The sequence below is a fragment of the Gossypium raimondii genome, chromosome 9, assembly GCF_025698545.1.
Source record: "Gossypium raimondii isolate GPD5lz chromosome 9, ASM2569854v1, whole genome shotgun sequence".
NCBI classification, from domain to species: Eukaryota; Viridiplantae; Streptophyta; class Magnoliopsida; order Malvales; family Malvaceae; genus Gossypium; species Gossypium raimondii.
This window is the reverse complement of record NC_068573.1, coordinates 48,419,179-48,441,144: the sequence shown is the minus strand read 5'-3', so window position 1 is coordinate 48,441,144 and position 21,966 is coordinate 48,419,179. Positions and strand designations below refer to the sequence as shown.

The following is a 21,966-nucleotide window of genomic DNA, read 5'->3' as shown; positions in this document are numbered from 1 at the left end:
TTAGCCTATAATAAATAATAATAGTACAATTACTATGTGTATATATATTATATGATTGCAGGCTTGAGACGGTAGATCATTTTGTTAAATTCTTTTATCCACCAAATGCCAATGCCAATATGCTATAAATTACAATGCATGGATCAAATTGTTAATCACCTAATTTGGTCTCTTTGCGTTTGAGAAAATTATTATGAACATCTTTCACCGCCCTCAGCCACCTAAGTGGTCGGCATCTCTTTGCGGTTGCGGAGGCGATATCGGAACCTGTAAGTTTACACATTTATCTTTCAAATACGATTGCATGAAACGAATTAAATTAAAATCGGATTTGGTTTTTTATTATCTTTTGAACTCGAAATGCAGGCTGCATAACATGCTGTCTCCCATGTGTCACCTTTGGCCAAATAGCTGAAATGGTTGATCAAGGACAAAGCAGTAAGAACATATTTGAGGGAGGTCGATTAGTTTTGAAATATTTTTTATTGGGAGTTGTTACAACTCTCAATGAGTTGATATTTTTCTAAAGTGCTTGAAGTTGTCTCAGGAAGTGGTGGATTCATCATCTATCGCGCGAGTATTCGCATTCGGTAATGTTTAAATCCTTGCCCCTTAAATAATAACAATGGACAAGTGTAGATAAAAGAATCATGAAGCCCTTATTTAAGAGTTGTATTGTATTTTGCTCACTTTATTCAAAACAAGTGTCAATTAGTCATTGTTCATTAGATCAAATAGCAAACTGGTCTTTCTATTAAATATTTCATTTATTTTTATTGTTAAAAATTAGTCCTTGTACATCAACACAAGATACATGTGGCGCGCTACGTATCACTGTTTGGCTTTTTCATTAGTCATGTCAGTTTTTTTTATATAAATACAAGTAGATGAAATTATTAACAGAAAGGGTTAATTTGCCCCTTTTTTTAGTATAAGGAGCAAAATACAATTTGACTCTTAATATAGGACCTCTATGGTACTTTTACCGATAATTATGCTACCACTTGATCAAGCTATCAAGCGTGTATGCTCATGTCTCCTTGATAGATGGCAGTCCTTTCCAACAAAGCGTTCTCGCTCTATGAATCCACTACCTTCTTATATAGCCTCGGACTCTTCACGGAGTTGGGAAACAAAACTTTGGCTAGGATCAATACTATCCATTTGAAGGGTTAGACAACTTCCAATAAACAAGATTTTGAAGATTTTTTTAAATTGGTCTCTCCTCGACAAATTCCATTATCATATCTCATCGGCCTCTTCGACAAACAGCCATTAATGGTGTGTCTGATACATAATTTTTTTTTTTTTGTTTTGTCTGAAAAACAGCTTGCGTGCAACAAGGTTGCATATATTGTGTATTGATGTTGTTTTCATGCCAATGCCTACTGTCGTGTGTTTATAGAGAGAAACTAAGAGCCAAATTCGGGTTGCCAGCTGAGCCATGCCATGATTGTTGTGTCCATTTTTGCTGTGAATCATGTGCTCTTTGTCAAGAACATGCTGAGCTCAAAGCTAGAGGCTTTGATCCTTCCAGAGGTTGAATTTTTTTCTCTGCCTGATTTCATAAATACATGCTTTATGGGTCGAGTGAATTCAGATTTTAAAATTATTAGATTATTTCGAGTTTAGTTTATTTTAAAATTATTGAATTTTGAGTCAAAATATTTTAAGTTCAAATTCTTTCGAGTTTTTTGTTCCAATTGTTTTAAGTTCAGATTAGTTTTGAATTAGGATATGTTTTGAATTGAAATCAATTCAATTTCAGATTGACAAGTATAATGATCAAACCTATCAAATTGGGCCGAAATGAGCCTTAACAAGCAAAATTATTTAGTAATCAAATTTGTCTGACAAGCAAATTTAGGATCGGGTAAGAAAATCAAAAAACCAAAAATTGTCTGACAAAGATGTTTGGATGATTTATGGAACACCAGTTTAAAAATCACAATTATTCGAAATGAACTAAATTTTCTTTTTATTAAATTAAATTTATAATTAATTTTAATTTTATGATTTAAAATTTAAAATTTTATATTAAAATAGTGAAATTAACTTAAAATTTTTAATATAAAATATTTTTCAAAAAAACTTCAAAACTTTACTAAATAATATCTAAAAATTTAAAGAATAAAAACTAATTTTATGTTAAAAAAAATCCAAATCCCAAAATTAATATAAAAAATGGAAAATCGTAAAATCTCAAAAACTTAACCAAATTCACCCTTAATGCAAATGTATATATTGCAGGTTGGAAAGGACCAGCAACTGCTCCACCAAGCATGCCTCCTACAATGAAGAGATAATCAGCAGTAGCTATCAAAGGAGATTACATCAATTTCTTAATTACATATTTACATCATTATTAAATCATATTTATATTTTGAAGAATATATGTAACCTCTTTTAAGGCCAAGCACTTCGACTGTTGAATTTTATATTTTATATTTTTAGTTTTTAATTTTATTTTGGTTGTATGCCTTTGTTTTAATTATGTATACGTGATTATTGAGTCGATGGATAAAAAGCACTCGTTTAAAGGCATAGTTTATTTGGATTTTAAATTTAGTCTAAACCCTATTATGTAATTAAAGATTGGATCCAATCCATCAATGATATTTGTCGAAACCTTTTGAAATCAAATTTTATTTTTATTTAAAAAAACGAAAATAGAGATCAATCTTTTTATTTAAGTGTGATTGGATCACCTCAAAGCTCATTTTAATAAAATGTTATACTTATTAAAACGATACTTTTTGGTCTACAAAATTCAGAAAATAGGTTCGAGAGTCGATTACGCACGAGAAAGGATTAACACCCTCGTGATGTCCAAAATTAGTACCTAGTAGATTACTTAATGTCTTAATGCTGAGAATTAAAAAATTGAAAAGAATTTAAAATACAATCCCATCTTGCAAAATGATATTTTTAATTAAAATTACTTAGGTAAAGTAAAACAGATGTAAAAGGCCTTCTTATTTCGAGGTAAACAAAAATGTCACATCCCGTAACTTAGGACACGACATATTGAATCCTCAAAATAAGTTTACTCATTATTTGATTATCTAACAAAATCTCATGTATTTTAATTTTAAAAAGGATGTTCGGTTATCTGGATTCAAAGAGAAAGCCGAATCTCGTAAGTTAGAGCACAACTCTACAAGTTCCAAAAATAACGAACATTGTCTTAGTTTTAATTATTTCTTATAAGTTGTGTAAAAAACAGATTCACCACTTAATATGATACGTGGTTGAGCCGTAGTGAGGAAACAAATAAATGTATCTAAACCTAAGGGGACATATGGTAGGTACTAAAATAAAAATAAAACGGCTACGCGAATAAAGAGAAGAAAAATCGAAATGATGATGGTAAAAAACAATAATAAGTAGGTAGCTAAGATCACGATAATCTAATAGTAATAATGCAACACAAATTGATTATAATAATGATAATGATTATGACATGATTAATATTTTATTTAACAATATAATGAAGAAGAATAATAATAATGCAACAAAAATTTGTGATAATAATGGTATAATAATATGCATAATAAAATATAAGCATAGTAATAATAATAAATCATAATTCTAATTTGCATAATAAAATAATAATGATAATGATAATAAAATATAAAAGCACATACAAGGAATATAAATAAATAAATTTTAATTATGGAAGAAGGTGGAAGAAATAATAAATAAATAAATAAAACGGCTTATAAAAAGGATTGAAATTAAGTAGATTAAAGATTAAATTGAAATTTAAACAAAGTTTAAAGCATGAATTTGCGAAATAAATAAAAAAGGGGCATAAAGGACCAGATTTAAAATCCGGCAAAATCTAATGTCAAAAAAAATAAAGAATTTAACTTAAAACGCAAACATGAAGAGGAACCAAATGGGTAATTATCCCAAACCCAGCACACGTGTCATCCCCTAAACGGTCCACACTGGTCCAAAGACTAAATTACACAAAATCAAAACAAAAGGGGCAAAAATAAAAGAAAATAATAATCAGTAGGATGAAATTGAAAAGTAACAAAAAAGCGGAAGGGACAAAGAAGCAATTAAACACCCTTTACAAAACCACGTGAATCCTACTGGGTCGAGTCGGGTTGGCGGGTCAATCCATCAAAATGACGCCATTTTGGGGTTTAAGGAAACAGGCAAAAACGACGTCAGTTTTATCCCTATTTAAGTTTAAAAAAAGAAAAAAAAATCATTTCATATCAGTTTAAAAAAATAGAAAACCCTCTTTTTTTTTTCTAAAACATGCCTTATGGACGGCCACTGGGTCCGGCGAGCCCCCACGACGGCCACTGTTATGAGCTGAAAAACTAGCAGAAAAAATTCGCGAAGTTTAATTGAAAAGAGGAGTTTTGGGAATTAGTAATACGGGGCGTTTTGGTTATAACAGAATGGTTCCACGTCACTTTTTTGTTAGTTTTCTTTAAATTGCATGTATTGCATGGGGAAGCAGTTATCAAGAAAATCAGAAGAAAATAATTTCTGAATTCTTTTATCTTCTCAATTCTCACTTCTCTTTTTCAAATTTTCTTTTCTTTCTCTACTCAAATTATAGTCTCGTATCAAGGGTATCAGAGCTTTAACGATCCCTTTTGAAGGCTAGCGATAGTGTATCTACTCGGTTGCAGAAGGAGATGGGAAGTATGCAGCAGGAAATTTTTAAAATCCAAAAGGAAATAGCTCATTTGGAGACCAAAATGGAAACTTGACTGTAGGAGTTTAAAGCTGAGTTTCGAGGAGATTTACAAGCCTTGTTGGGTCAGTATTTTGGACCACCGCCGATAGGTTCATCAGCAAATGTTACAGTGGATAAAGGTAAAGGGGTTTGGGGAGCTCCTCCAGGGTTCTTACCTAAGAACACCAAATTACCACAGGTTCAGACGGAACCCTTTATTACGGATGGGGGTAGTGTACACTTGAGGGATCCTTCATATGGCGGGAGCTTCTATTAAATTCAGCCGGTTGGAGTGCCTCAAGTTCGATGGTACTAATTTTCGGGGATGGTGGACCAAACTGGAGCAATATTTTGAAGCAGAAGGTACACTCGATGCTAGTAAGGTCCGTCTTGTAATGTTAAACCTAGAGGGTCGAGCGTTAGAATGGCATCATTTCTATTCTCAGAGAAATGGAGGCTTGCAAATGCTGTCTTGGCCGGCGTATATAAAGAGCCTCCAAGATCGTTTGGATGTGGGCCATTCGGGGATCCGATGAGAGAGCTGGTCAACTTGAAATAGCAAGGTACTGTTGAGCAATTTCAAGATCTGTTTGTAGGATTACTAAATCAATTACATATGCCAGAGTCGAATGCTCTTAGTATTTTTCTTAAAAATTTGAAGGCTGAAATAGGTCACTACTTGGATTTATTTGCACTTTTGACACTGATGGAAGCTTTCCAGTTAGCTAGAAAAATCGAAATACTCATCTCTTATTCAGGGAAGGGGCCTACAACTTTGGGGGTTAGCTCACCTAAAACTTTAACCAACACTTCAGCTATCTCGAGGCACTCTTCTTTTCCCACAAAGTTGGTAGCAAGTTCACAGTCTGTTACCAATGTATCATCAAACAACTCAGGGTCTAAAACCATATCTCCAGCATTGATGGCTGAAAGGAAACAAAAGGGCCTTTATTTCTGGTGTAGGGATAAATACCATGCGGGGCATAAATGCATGAAATCCCAATTGTATCAAGTCTTACTGGAACCTCTTTCTGATGGTGAAGTTGAGGAATTTTAGGAGTGCTCTGACAAATTAGAAGAAAATAGGAATGATGAAGAGGGTCTTAAGTCACCTACAATTTCGCTACATACTCTTACTGGTTTATAAGGGCATAATACCATGAGGGTGGCTGCTCGAGTGGGGACAAATTGGGCTATCATTCTAGTTGATTCAGGGAGTACACATAATTTTATTGACATAAGACTGGTCAATAGATTGTCTTTACTAGTGATGCGCTAGGGGCAATTGAGGGTCTCGGTGGCGAATGAAAGTTGTTTGTTTACTAGGGGATTATGCAAAAGGGTTACATGGGAGGTGCAGGATCACAAGTTTGAAACTGACTTCATGGTTTTGTCGTTGAAAGGTTGTGATATGGTGTTGGGGGTGCAGTGGTTATTGGCGTTTGGGGACATTATTTGGAACTTTAGTTCTTTGACTATGCAGTTCAACTTAGCAGGGGAATTATGTGTTCTTCAAGGCATAGTCCCTGGTTCGTTAGCAGCTGGAAATAAGGAATTCAACTCGAGATGTTTTACAATAATGGGGCAGTTGTTGAAACCTTTTACAACAGTATTGAGCTCACCTGAACAAGTGACGCTTTCTACCAATGAGGACAAGAGCCATGGGAACCAGCTTTAAGAATTATTGATGGAACTTGATGACATATTTCAAGTTCCAAAAGGGTTGCCACATCGTAGGATGCATGACCATAAAATTCCCTTAAAGGATGAAGGAGCAGTAATCAAAATTCGGCTCTATCGATATCCAGTATTTCAGAAGACAGATGGAGAAGCTCATTCAGGAAATGCTTCAAGCTGGAATTATTCGCGACAGTACAAGCGCTTTTGCCTCTCCTATTGTCATGGTTCAGAAGAAAGATGGGAGCTGAAGATTGTGTGTGGATTATAGGCAACTAAAACAACATACAATTAAGGATAAATTTCCTATTCCTGTAATTGAGGAGTTATTGGATGAACTAGGGGAAGCTAGAGTATTTTCTAAACTGGATTTAAGGTCTGGTTATCACCAAATTCGTATGTAGGAACTTGATGTACATAAAACTGCATTTCGAACACACGAGGGGCACTATGAATTTCTTGTGATGCCCTTTGGCCTCACTAATGCCCCTTTCAGTTTTCAAGCTCTCATGAACTCAATTTTTAAGCCATTGTTGAGGAAATTTGTGCTAGTCTTTTTCGATGACATACTTGTCTACTCAACATCGTGGTCGTAGCACCTGCAATATTTGAGGTCAGTTCTTCTTAATCTAAGAGAGCAGCAATTATATGCTAAGATGACAAAATGTTGTTTTGGTTCATCCCAAATTCAATATTTAGGACATGTTCTGCATGAAGGAACGATTTCTATGGATACCACTAAAATTGATTGCATATATTCATGGTCCATTCCTCGATCAATGAAGGAGCTGCGCAACTTTCTTGGTCTCACGGGATACTATAGGAGATTTATAAAGAATTATGGAGTGATTGCTCGACCATTAACTGACTTGTTAAAAAAATGGTTAGGAATGGTCCGACCAAGCTACTGAAGCTTTTCAAGCACTTAAACAAGCTCTGAGTATAGCTCCTGTGTTGGTACTTCCTAATTTTCAGCTAGAATTTACGATGGACACAAATGCAAGTGGGTTTGGCATTGGTGTGGTTTTACAACAACAAGGTAGGCCGATAGCCTTTTTTAGCAAAGCTCTTGGGGTACGCCATCAAGCCTTATCAATATATGAGAAAGAGATGTTGGCGGTTTTATTGGCGGTTCGAAAGTGGTATACCTACTTGGTTGGTCGGCACTTTAAAATACAAACAGATCATTAGAGTTTGAGGTTTTTGTCCGACCAAGTGGCCGTTACTCCACTTCAGAATATTCTGTAGCTTCAAAATCATGACCAAAAGTATTCTTGTGATGGCCGGTTTCTGTTCAGAAAAGGAAAGATCGTGGTGGGGAAGGTTCCACAACTGCGACAGGAGTTGTTCCTCCACTTCCACGCTAGTGCATTAGAGGCCATTCAGGGGTGCACGTTATCAGGAAATGGCTTTCGAGCCAACTATACTGGAAGGGCCTTACTACTGATGTTAAGAAATAGATCCGCAAATGTATAATTTGTCAAAAATGCAAAGGTGAATCAGTGGCTTCCCCTGGTCTTCTACAGTCTTTACCAATACCTAATCGAGCTTGGTCTGTGATCAGCATGGACTTCATTGAAGGATTTTCAGCTTTAAATAGAAAGGATTCCATTCTTTTGGTGGTCGACCATCTCACTAAATATGGTCACTTTTTAGCTTTGACTCATCCATATACAGCTAAAAATGTGGCCCATGAATATCTGACTAAAGTCTACAAACTACATGGCATGCCTGATTCCATCATATCGGACAGGGATAGAATCTTCATTAGTAGTTTTTGGCAGGAGCTCTTTTGGAAATTGGGAACTAACCTCTTATTGTCGACAGCCTACCACCCTCAAACAGATGGCCAGACTGAGGTCCTGAATCGATGCCTTAAAAATTATTTGCGGTGTATGACAGGGGAAACACCTGCACACTAGTTTCAATGGCTACCACTTGTTGAATGGTAGTATAATTCTTCCTATCATTCCTCTATTCAGCTCACCCCGTATGAGGCTTTGTATGGACAGCCCCCACCTACACACATGCCTTATTTGGCTGCTGCCAGAAAGTCACTCCAGTTTTGCCTCAAGAAAGCTCAAATTCGTATGAAGCATTTTGCAGACAAACACCGCTCTGAGAGAAGCTTTGAAGTTGGTAACATGGTTTACTTGCGATTGCAACCTTACAGACAACAATCGATTTGGAAGATTTCCAATCAGAAACTGTCCCCAAAGTACTATGGACCTTTTCCTGTGATCCAGAAAGTAGGGGCAGTGGCTTATACTCTACAACTCCCACATAATTCCCGGATTCACCCTAAATTCCATGTTTCTCAATTGAAGAAGTATGTGGGTTCTGCTCCAACTCAAAATCAATTGCCACTGGTGGATGCTCATGATGCTTTACCAAAAGAGTCGGTTCGCATTATTGACCGAATGATAGTTAAGAAAGGGAGTCAAGCTTTGACTGAAGTGTTAGTAGAATGGGCTGACTCTTTCCCCGAAGATGCAACATGGGAATCCTTCACTGCAATCCAAGCCAAATTTCCTCATTTTCAGCCTTGAGGACAAGGCTGTTATCCGGGAAGGGATTATTGTTATGAGCTAAAAAACTAGCAGAAGAAATTTGCGAATTTTAATTGAAACGGAGAGTTTTGGGAATTAGTAATACGGAGCGTTTTGGTTATAACAGAATAGTTCCATGTCATTTCTTTGTTAATTTTCTTTAAATTGCATGTATTGCATAGGGAAGCAGTTATCAAGAAAATCAGAAGAAAACAATTTCAGAATTCTCTTATCTTCTCAAGTCTCTCTTCTCTTTTTCAAATTTTCTTTTATTTCTTTACTCAAATTTTAGACTCGTATCAGCCACCGGTCGCCGGTGACGGGCTCTGCCGCTCTCAATGGCCGAAAATGCAAAAGATGGCCCTTTTTTGGCCTTTCAATTCCCCAAACCCCGATCTGAAGGCCAAAACCCTTTAAAAGAAAAAAAAAAGTTTCGATCTTTCCCTTTTTTTTGTTCGCTGGTTTGACAACTTTCGGGATAGGAGGAGACGAGGCTCTTAACGGCAATGCGAAAACAGAGTTAGGCGGAAGGTCCCCCTTTTTTTATATATTATATTTATTTATTTTCTTTGCTTAAAAATAAATAAAACAGAAAAATAAATCACATTTTTTTTTGCTTTTTTTGTATTCAATTTCTCATCTTTTTTTTTTAAGTCCCCTTACAATTGGGTTTTTAGGCTTTTTATAGCCGATTCTACACTATTATTTTCTTTTTTTCTACTGTTCTTGCCACTGTTTCTTTTGTGTGTTTGTTCTGTCCTTGCAGGTGGTGGTTGACGGTGGTAGAGGCTAGGGTGCGACGCTGAGGTGGGAAGGAACAGCGGCACGCAGGCTAGATTAGGGTTTCTATTTTTGAACACTGTTTAGGTTTTTGGGCCACTTGGGCCATTAGGGTTTCTCTGATTTGGGTCCTTTGGGTTTATAATTTTGGGCCTACTGTTTTTTAAATGGGCTATCATTGTAATTTAGACTTTGGACTCTTATTTATTTGGTTTTATTTATTTGGTTATTTTTGTTTATAGTGGGCCGGGCAGAATTGGCCTGTTACAGTATTAATATCATACATAGGTGTTCAAGCTCGACTCATACTAAAATATGGACCTCAAATATTTACCAAATTTATCATTATTTATAATTAGTTGACCTAAACTTAATTATGCTCACTTGTATTAATTTTATTTATTATTTATATATATATATATTTATTAAAATTTGGAATATATATTTTACGAGTTAAATTTTTTTCTACAACCAATTTATTGAATCTAACATATTTGTCTATTCCTCTTAAATATTGGATGAGTTCATCGAGGTATGATGGTAATATTTTATTAGAAATTCTATATGGAAGTGGAAATAATAAATTTAGAATTTAAATATGTGTTTAATAATAAGAAATAATAAATAATGAAACATATTATTTGAAATTAATTAATTATAATAACACATGAAATATGTATAATATTAAAATAAAAAATAGATTAATTTATGAGTAAAACGAAATTTAAACACATAAATACATCTAAATAAATAATACTAAATGCACTACAATTATTTTAAAATAAAAAGGCTAAAATACCCTCTAATAATATGACTCATTTTAATTAAGGAAGGATATTTTCATAATTTCTTAATTGAGTTGGTACCCAGTTAATCCATGACACCAACTCATTCAGGGGCTTTATTAATAGTATAGATATTTTGCCCAAGTCTAATTCAACCCAAAATATGGATCTAAAACTTTACTTAAGCCGACTAATATTTTTAAATGACTAATTCAAACTCTTTTTAAAATATATTATTTTTAATTTAACATTTGATGCTTTAATTTTTATTTTATTAAAATTTTAAATATAGACAACTTAACATTTATTTTCTAATATAAAAATATGATAGTCTTAGGCTTCGAATTTGAAGCTCAAATTTGATCAATATTTTAAACAACTCTAATTTTTATTGTTTAAGTCCATTTTTCAAATATTTTATTTTTGTCCAAATCTTTTCGTATTTTGAATGAAAATTCAAATTTAGACGAGTATCCCGACCGGTGAATAAGTTTACTTTCGACTTGAATAGGCAACACAATTCGCGTACAAATTTACATGTAGTCATCATGGTTTGAAAATCAAACCAATGATCAAAACAATCAAATTATTGATTTTCAATTCGATATTCAATTTAATTTTAATTGAATAAATTTTTAAAATATCATAAAAATTTTAAAATCAGTTCAACTAATTTTTATCTCAAATTCAATCAATTTCAAATAATTCACTCAAAAATCGATTTAATCTTTCTAGTCAGACGGAAACATTTCTCAACCCAACCGATATAATCCTAGTCGTGCATTTCTAAGCCACCATTTTACACGATCCTTTTTCTTTAAACAATGGAAAAGGTTGAACTCTGCTGTTAGTCCCTATGTTTTACAAAATTTATAAATTTAATCCTTATATTTTAATTTAGTTACCTTTTAGTCCCTATACTTTTTAAATTTTAAAGTTTAAATCATCACCAAATATAGTTATTAAATTAATTAAATTAACTTTTGTTATTTCCAATATTTGTTACAAAAATATATTATCATATGTAACTTATTATTTTCACATAGTACTCACTAAAAATCCTGTTAATAGATTAATGACTGTCATTTGTGCTAATATTAAAATTTTAAAATTCAATAAGGACTTAAAGTGATCCAGTTGAAAAATATAGATTGAATCTACAATTGTACACATTCTAGTAATCAATTTAATCAAACATATTTAACTACTAATATTCGGGTTAGGACTAAAATTTCAAAATTAAAAAAGAGCATGGACTAAAATTGACCAATTTGAAAAGTAAAAAAAAACTAAAATTGATTAAATTAAAAGTACATGGACTAAATCCACAACATTCACAAAGTACATAGACTAGAACCCAAATTTAACCAAGAAAAAACACGTGCTTGAAAGACTTTGACCAAAGAGAAAATGGTAGCCGCGCACGCATGTGTAACTTAAACGCAACTACCCAGCAAGTAAAGCCTCCCAAAGCTGTCATTTTTATAACAGATCTCCTTCCCATTCTCGTACTCTGTCATGTCCTAAAAAATCTCAAATCCAAAAACTCCATTAACAAACCCTCTCTTGTCATATTCTTAACAAAATCAAAGCCTTTTAAGCAGATTTTTATTTTTATTTTTCTGTTTCACCATGTCTGATATTGCCCAAGAAGCTTGGAGAAAATACCTTATTCAACTTCAAGTTCACCCTCTTAGAACCAAGGTAAATAACAAAAAGAAATCTCTTTTTGATCAATACCCATGTTTTCAAACTGATTACTTTATTAGACTCTTGCTTCAATTTTGATCAATGGGTGTTTGTTTGATTTTTTTATTTGATTTTTTTGGGGGGTGATTTTGCAGGCAATTACAGCTGGGTGTTTAGCTGGTTGTAGTGATTTAATAGCTCAAAAGATTTCTGGGGTTAAAAGGATTCAATTGAGAAGATTGCTTCTCATCATGGTATGGAGTTGACTTTTTTTTCTTTTTTGCTCTCTCTGTGTTTGATGTTTGGATGTCAAGAAAATTGGGAGAGGAAAAAAAAATGAAGAAAGAGAAATTGAATTCTCCCTTTGCAGCTTTATGGATTTGCATATTCAGGACCATTTGGACACTTCCTTCATAAAGTGATGGATATCATTTTCAGGGGAAAGAAAGGAAGTAAAACTGTTGCAAAGAAGGTAAAAAAGGGGTTAATATAACTTTTAGTCCCTGAGCTTGGAAATTAAGTCCATTTTAGTGCTTGCATTTTTTTTTTTTAAGTTCAAGACTAAAATACACCTACAAAGTGGACCGGTATCAAAGTGGACTTGATTGTCAAATTCAGGGTCTAAAAGTTATATTAACCAAAAAAACACGATGCTCATATTGTCTTTCACTTCATTAGCTAATTCCCGGATTTTAATTTTTTACTGTTTAATTTTTCTTGGAAAATTCGAATTATTCCTTTTTGTTTTCCTTTAGGTGTTGTTGGAACAGATGACCTCTTCACCTTGGAACAATTTTTTCTTCATGATGTATTATGGATTAGTGGTTGAAGGTATTCATACCTTCGTATTATCGATTCGTGTTTGATTCATATTTGTACATAAATACGAGAATATAATCTTAAATACACAAAACAACTATGAAATAACAAAATGAATATATCCATATCTTACACTTACACTCGATATTGTTCAAAATGCTTTACGGTATTAAATTGAAAAAGAGACCCCAAATCCGAATAACATAGATATAATCAAACATATGAGACACATTTCAAATCCGAATAACTAATGATATTTATTATGTTATTGTTTTTTACAGGAAGACCATGGGGTTTAGTAAGGAGTAAAGTTAGAAAGGATTATCCTAGTGTTCAATTGACTGCGTGGAGGGTATATGGGAATAGATACTCAAATTTGAGATAAGTGTTAGATACGGATATATATCTAATATGAGTATGTTGATGTTTTCTGACTTGCAGTTTTGGCCTATAGTTGGGTGGATAAACTACCAGTACATGCCTCTGCAGTTCCGGGTTTTGTTTCACAGTTTCGTCGCTTCGTGCTGGTGAGCCTTTGTCTTCCTCATTCTCTCATATTTTTCTTCCGTTTATTGCCTTGGAACGGAATGTCGGGTACGTATTTGTATCCCCGACACAAGTATATGCAATTTTCTTTTGAAAGTTTTCCGTATAATTGGAAGATTATAGACTCTTGTATTAGGAGTCAGATTGCATTTTGTCTCCTTTATTAAAAGGATAGGCAAATTAATCTCTGTAAGTTATACCAAAGAGCAAACTAGCATCAACTTCTGCCATTAAAAACTAGTATTTGTATATCAGCATGAGGCACACATGGTTGTTCTGTCAACTACAGCAGTTTTTAACGGTAAAAATGGATGAAACTTTTAATAGAATGACCTGTTTGCTTTTTAATTTATCCTACAATGACTAATTTTCTCATTTTTTAGTAAAAAAGGCACAATATTGTATGGCTCTTAGTACAAGAGTGTCCATTTCATATTTATTTTCTTGGTATGAATATGTCAAAAGAAATGAAAAGTCGGAATGATATAAGTTTTTTCTTGCTAATATTTCAGGGCCATCTTCCTCAACCTAAAAGCAAGATCATCAGTTGCAATCAAGGCGGCGTAGACTTTCTCTTATAGCTTGTTTGTATGGCTTATGATTTAGCTTTGCAAGGGTGTTAAGATTTTCATTGTTGTTGGATTCTAAAATAGGCTTTTGATTATGTGGTTGTTTTAGACTATTTGATTTTCATTTTTCTTTTATATATAAAAAGAAGGTACTAGTTCGGAGATGTGAAAAATTCGCAAGATTTTTGTAGCATCGGATTCTCAACGATGTCAAGTTAATTTTCTTGCTTCCATGAAAACGCATTGTTGAAGCTTTTCAAAATCTAACTCATAATGTTAATAAATTTTCGACTCATCGAAATATTTGTTTTTATATCTTAAGTTAATTTTATCAAATGAATTTAATTAAAATATGTCAAAATTAATTCAAATGATAATTGATTTTATAAGTGAATTTTTAAGTTAGTTCAATAGATATACAAGCCATAATTTAAACTAATATCAAATCATTTACTTTTTAATTTAAGTAAATACAACTCATAAAATTAATTATTTTCTCATCAGTCACAAAAAATATTTACATATTCTGTATTATACAGTAAAAGGACCAACCTTTACCTAAGCACATGAACTAGAGATTACTTCAAAGCCAATGCAAACCTTTGAGTAAGAGTATTGTAAAGATTCAATTATATTTTATTTTTATTTAAAACGAGTAAATTAGTTACTATACATTAGATCAACGAGTAGTTTAGTTATTTATGCTAAAATTATATCCATTTGTATTGATATAACTGCATCGTGACACATACCTCATGTTGATGTACATTATTAATTTTTACTAGTAAAAATAGATAATTTTTAACAGAAAGACTAGTTTGCTATTTGATCTAACGTCTAAAAAATAATTTACTCATTTTCTTAGTAGAGAGAGTGATAAGTAATCAAACTCTTAATATAAAAATCCCTGTTGTGTTTTAATCAAATACTATCCTTAAAAATATTAATTAAGTTGATATAAAGAATCAATTATACGTGAATTTAGTTAAGAAATAATAAAATTGTTTTTATAAGATAAATTATATCATTACGAAGGTTATTTTTATATAATAAAATCTTATATAATAAACCCTAACCTAGAAAACTATTATTTTCAAAGCTTTAACTTTATTATTTTAAATAAATTTAAATTTTTAATAAATTTATTTTTATAAACGTGCAATAATCTAATATAAATAAAAACAAAACAACACTTACGTCGAATTAAAGAAAAAAAAACATAGATTAACTAACATTACCCAAGAAGAAAAACTCACAATCGGTCTCGAAAAAGATAGGGATAATCAGATGCATAAGAGTACAAACTTCAATTACGTGGATATGAATTTTCATCCAATCACATATCGGCACGTCATATCAAATTTTTGGGGAATCTTCTTTTGCCTTTTTCACATCTTGATCCACCTTGAAAGTTGAGTAGGGTTAACGATTCCCGGAATGTGGGTCCCATCGTCCTTCAAAATTCTCGCCACGTCAGCATAGCTTTGGCTCTCTTTCTTAAGATTCCTCGGTTCAGTTTCCAGCTTAACAACCGGTTTTCTCGGTCCAGCCAGTGAGCCGATTACCGGAACAGCCTCTGATCGAGCCGGGTCGAATTTTTGACCCAACAACGTACCTCTCGTCAAGAACTCATGCGCCATGTAACCAGCTAAAAGCTGGTTCGAACAATTAGAGGAGGGTAGAGGTTTAGGACCGGTATAAACCGGTGATGGAACCGGCATTGACGGTTTAAATGAATAAAAAGGTTCTCTCTCTTTACGCTTTCTTGAGATCCCAGGTGTCAAAATACTATGCGGGTGATGACTCATTTTCACGCCACGTCAGAAGAGGGTTAATTCCGTTAAACCATCGTTATGTAAGGGCAAAAACGTCAAATGAGAAAATTGATATTTTTTACCCTTTTCACTTGAATAACTGTCAAATCAAAGCAAGCGGAAACGTACAAATTGGAGAAATGACAAATTAGCCAAAATGCCCAACGTTAAAATTTAAAAAATTATCAATAAAATTTAAAAAAACTGGAAAACATACATTTTCATAACAAACCCCAAATTTATTAAATCAAAATTTTTAAAAAATATATTTTAAGAAAAGGGACAGATTTTGGAGATGAAAAACAAGCGGTGCTAACCCAAAGAGAGTTTTAAAAATCTGGGTGCACGGACGGCGGATAAGCGGTGGAGCCGCCGGCTGGTGGCGGAGGAAAACGGTAGAAGAGATCTAAAATAACAGCAAAATACAGGCAGGCGAAAGAAAAGAGGGAAAAAGAAAAAAGAGAGAAAAACAAGAGGAAAATACCACAACAAAATGAGTGATCAAAAATAATAAAAACATTATATGATTGGGGTTTTTTTTGAAACTGTCCTTTGCTTTAGATAAAATGACGGCAATGCCATTATTGGGCTTTTGAAATGACGGAAATACCTTCTTTTCTTTCAAATAAGATAGTTTCTTTTTGGTCAAATTATGCTAGTAATCCTTGTACTATATGTAAATTATGGATTTAGTTCATATACTTTAATTTGATCATTTTAGTTCTTATACTTTTTCAAATATTAGAATCTCAATCTTAACTAAATAGTGGATACTAAATGTGTTTAATTAAATTTTGTTATTTCTAAAATTTTATGCAGCAAATATATTATCACATGTGTAGTGTCATGCTAGTTTGCTATTCTTACATAATATTCAAAGAAAAGCCACGTTTATTTTAGATAATGAATTTGATTGCTATTATTCGAGTCGGATTAAAATTTAAAATTTGAGAAGTATAGGAATTAAAATGATCAAATTTGAGAACGGTGACTAAATCTATGACTTCCGAGACTAATAATGAATTTGACCTAATAGATTTAATTGTTACCTTTCGGTTCAATGATAAAATTTTAAATTTTAAAAATTATAGAGATTGAAATTGATCAACTCAAAAAGTACAGTGATTAAAATTGATTAAATTAGAATACGTGACTAAATCCACAATTGTACATAATATAGGGATTAACAACCAAACTTAATCATTTTCTTTTCCTCCTCTAATGAAGTTTCAAATAAGGTTGATAAATTTGCTATTGTGCTCCTTAATTTTATTTATTTATTAATTTAAATAAGATGTTGACTTAAGATTTATTGTTTAATATTATTTTGAAGATAGAAAAATTATATAATTGAAAATAAAAGCAATATATACAAGAACTTATCCATAAAGTGCTTTTGTAATGGAGATATAAAATATGTGAAGATAATGCATAAAGAATGGCTAATAAATCAACATCAATGCCACTATTGAATTGGAGACTTTGGCTTTGGGTTAGATTATGCTTATCTGTATCGAGAATTTACTAAGGAGTCATAAATTTGTATAAATCGATTGGATGGGTTAAAAATAATTCAGTTAATTTTAATATTTTATTTAATCAAATCGGGTTGGACCAATAATTAATCAATTCGATCATCAATTTTGATCCTAAAATTTTAGACTTATGAGCTGAATTAAATTTAAATAAAAATTATTTAATTTAAATGATAGTAATATATTTTACTACGAAGATTAAATAACTTTGAGTTATACATATTTTATTAATGGTTGGTTTAATAAAATTTAAAGTTGTTGCTTTCATTATATAATTTTATTATTAATATCAATGTTATTTTTGCTTATGTAACACCACAATAATTTAAAATCAAGTAATCTATATCGTTATAGTTAATCTAAAATAAAAAAAAATTAAAAATGGGTTGAATTGTTGTTGGTTTTTTGCAGATCGATTCTTAGCTCGATTGGCATAGGTATTGTGATCAATATATGAGGACATGGATTCGAGTGTGATAAAGTGCATTATCCTCTTATTTATGAGTTAGAGAAGGACCATAGATAGTTCTAAATATTATGTCAAAAATAAAATAAAATATGATCAGAACCTGTTAAAAAAATTATTTAAAATCACCAATGATCAAATGACCTTGGTTTATCACTATGGTCATTAAAGTACCTATAAAACAACATCTTAAAATTACTTTATTAATAAAATTTATATTTTTATTTGATTTAACCGGTTGAATTAGAAATCAATTAATGATATTTTATTTAAAGGGTGAATATGGAAAGTCTTAACATAGTTAAATTAAATTAATACCAATTAATAATATTAATTATTGTGGCGCTTTTGTACCAAAACGAATCTTGTGGAATTTCTATGTTCATTGCCACAAATTCCACATGGTTTCCTTTTTGCTTTTGGACCATTTTATTCATCTTTTCAATTTCATATTTATTCTTTTAGTCAAATTAAAGTAGTGGAGACATATGAACCTACTTCCAAAAAACCACAATTTGTGAGGACAAATATTAAAAGAATTATGAGCAAAATTTGCCATATATAACCATTTTTTCCTTATAAAAAAGTTATAATATGAGGGGTTTTAAATCAATTAAGTTATGAACTAATTAAATTTTTAGAGTATGATGATAAGTTTTTTCCCCATATCTTAAATCACACATTTTGTTTTTTTGGTAACATTAAGGGTTATTTCTAAAAATAAGAAAAATAAAAATTATTATATTTGATTTGTGAGTATTTTCATTTTTTATATTTTCGATCAAATTGGATTTATAAATTTATTTATTTTGGCTTTTTAAGTGAAAGGATTATAAAGAAAAACAAAATTAAAAAAAATTATTAAGAGTTACTTTTTTAGAACCAATACCAAATTGACACAATGCATAATGTTAAAATTTAAAATTGCTATTATACTAATTTTAAAACTTGTGAAGCTATTTTCCCGTTAATAATTTAACGATAGTAAGTAAAAATTAAATAACTATTAACGTAGTTTATCCAAAATATAAAAAACATAAAATAAAAATATATACATAGTCTTTGAGAAGGCCTTGATGATTGATAAAAGCCCAGCAGAATATAGGGCCTGAAGGGCCCATTCATTAATTGTCATAGCAAAGGACTATAGAGTCAAGCAGCGCCACCCAAGACCATCATAGCACCAACTTACCTGGCCCTATAGTATTCGACTATTGGCTTGTAACCTCTAATGTAGTAATAGTGACTTACCACACGACACCTTAGGACAGGGGATGGCTTGTATGTATAAAGCTGAGAATATGAGGGAGAGGATTAAGGAAGGTTATTTGAATATTAGATCAGTTGAGTTGGGAATTGATTGAATTAGATTTTTAATATATATTTTTTTATTTTTATGAATTTTTTAATGGTTTAATTAATCGAACTGGACAAACAAGTTAAACAGAAGAACCAATAACTTCTTTTGATTTTTTAAACTTTAAGATTAAGCAATCTATTATCGTTCTCTTCCTTCGTCAAATCAAAATATCCTATACTCAACGACTCTCCACCCTATCTTCAAGAAAAACAAACCAACCACCTTCACCACTTCTATTTTTTATCAACACTACTCTTAAAATGCATTCATTAAAATCAATTTTTGGTGCATTCAATACATTCTAGATATTTATATATTTGGATATATTACAAAGTTTTAAGAGTTGGATCCAATCTGTTACATTAAAATGATACCAACCCCCTACTGCCACACTGTGACGGTGGTGGAACGCCGACGCGAAAGGTTGAAGCCTGGGCCTATCAAGTAGGGGCACCATTAAATCAGTCAAAAGTCGGAGGCTAATTATTTGATTTACACATACCACCTAGACACAGCGTTGAGAAAACCCATTCAATCCCCCCTCCAAAAAAAAAAAATCACTTTTAATTGATATATGTCAAATAGCAAGTATTTAAATATCGAATCTATTATATTAACAATTTTTAATTTTATCCATTTATATGATTAATTGAATAAATTATTAAAATTTTAATAAATTTTAAAAATAAAAATAGAGAAAATTGATTAAACCGATAGTCAATCAAATTTTTTAACTTGATTCAACCGATTCGTGAGTCAATCAGTCAAATCCTTTATTTTGGACTGACACCTAAACCAATTCTTGATCTAACGATGTCGGATAATTAAATCAAAATACTATTTATATTATTTCATTTTGTTTTGAAATTGGTATGTAATGATACAAATGGTATCAACTATCAATACAATACCGATCCTATGTCTGTGTTGCTAAAGTTAAATGATAAGGTTGATATATTTTTTGGTCCATGAACTTTACAATTAGATTCACTTTCATATTTGTATTTATTTCTTTTATTTATTTTGGTATTTGAAATTTGATAATTAGGCATAATTCTATCAAGATTTGATAACGTAATACTTTGAGGTTGTACCACGTCATCAAACTTTCATATTTTTCAAAATTTAGGGACCAAAATGAACATAATTATCAAATTTAAGAACCAAAATAACATTAACCCGAAATCATACTTACATATCTAATGTTGATTGAGAAATTTCCTTTCTGATTTTTTTTATATGTATATGATTATGATGTAATGCATTGGTCTCTTGTTTTCCGCAATCAATCATGCATGAAAATTTATACTAAATTTAAATAAAATAATTTCATGAAATAATATTTTTTTGTAACATTATTAAAATAAACTAAATAAACCCAAATTAATTTTCTTAATAATCTTAAACCTCTCATAAAAGAAATCTTAAATTCAACTCAAAACAAATTTATCGACTTAGGTGGAGTTTGGATGGGCGATTAGATGCGGTGTGATGCCTTAGATAAATAATCTGACCTATAAAATCCTTGCATAAATTCAACTATCTTTTTTTTTTAAAAAAAAAATTCTTTTTGAAGAGAAGACATTCAACTACTAATATTTTCTCTTTTAGCTACTTATCTGTTTATTTTAAGAAAGATTATAAATGCAATGACAAATAAATTATTAAGCAAAAATAAAGAAAAAAAACTATAACACCAATAGCAATAAATTTGCCTATCTACGAAGCACATGGATATTATCAATGATGCATGCATTTTCAACAGCAATGTTTATGTACTTTCGGATTTCTTTTTTATTTTGATTTTTTTTAGAAAAAAAAAACCTTTCATTTTCAATTTTCTTAACTTTCAAAGGGGGTTGGTTGAAGTTGGACCCATGCATGTGCATATTAAATCTATTTAATCATTTTTTGGATACAGGGATGAGTCATGGAATATGTTTGTTTTTTCAATAAAAACTATTCATTATTTAAAATTAACGTTTATATAGTTTAAATTTGAAACCGTGATTTTTTTCAAAATTTTAAAAATTCTCATTAGATTTTGAAAATTTTAATTAAACTCCCATAACTTAATGCCAAGAACCATGATTCCTTTTAACATAAATACCGGTCCATGTTATACTCGATTTCTTTCCAAAGAGGGTTTAATTTGTTAAAATTTCTAGGGTTTATATATATATTACTTTTATGGGTGTGTATATGGCTGAAAATACCGATAGCTACAGCAAGTTGTTGAGCAGCATGAAATAATAGGTTACAGTGATTTATCAAAATATTTCTGGTTTGGATTAAAAAGAGTATTCCTATATTCATACATATAATGTGAGTGTGATAACTTTTTATCCATACATTTCTTCAAACATAGGACTTCGATATATATATATATATACATTTACTCTTGAAAAGTTCATAAGAATATTAACTAAAAGGAAATTAGTATAAATAAAGCATTTATATTTAATGTATTGTATGAATGTATAAAATTAAAATAGTTTTACATTAGCTTTCATATTTTTATACGATTAATAATTTAACGATATAATTATATTTATTATATACGTAAAATTTGAACTAGTCCAATATTTCTATCATATTAATATGAAACATTGTATATATTAATCATATTTATTCAATGGTTGGTAAAGCAAATAGCTAGAAAATTTAAATTT

General features: G+C 31.3%; 2 protein-coding genes across 3 annotated transcripts; one reads left to right on the top strand and one right to left on the bottom strand.

Annotated features, from left to right (window-relative positions):
• Nucleotides 1-11,957: 11,957 nt before the first annotated feature.
• LOC105800638 (peroxisomal membrane protein PMP22) lies at nucleotides 11,958-14,292 on the top strand. 2 transcript variants are annotated; one of them, XM_012631872.2, is made up of 7 exons: nucleotides 11,963-12,200; nucleotides 12,341-12,439; nucleotides 12,556-12,657; nucleotides 12,941-13,016; nucleotides 13,286-13,356; nucleotides 13,446-13,531; nucleotides 14,063-14,292. In XM_012631872.2, exons 1-7 carry the CDS (start codon nucleotides 12,129-12,131, stop codon nucleotides 14,115-14,117), a joined length of 561 nt encoding a protein of 186 aa, XP_012487326.1. In that variant the 5' UTR covers nucleotides 11,963-12,128; the 3' UTR covers nucleotides 14,118-14,292. The 2 variants fall into 2 exon arrangements, with proteins under 2 accessions (XP_052476600.1, XP_012487326.1); XM_052620640.1 differs by lacking the exon at nucleotides 12,556-12,657 and having other exon boundaries at nucleotides 11,958-12,200.
• Nucleotides 14,293-15,507: 1,215 nt separating this feature from the next.
• Nucleotides 15,508-15,840, bottom strand: LOC105800637 (uncharacterized). The gene has a single exon (XM_052621308.1). It carries the CDS (start codon nucleotides 15,838-15,840, stop codon nucleotides 15,508-15,510), a length of 333 nt encoding a protein of 110 aa, XP_052477268.1.
• Between the last annotated feature and the right edge of the window lie 6,126 nt (nucleotides 15,841-21,966).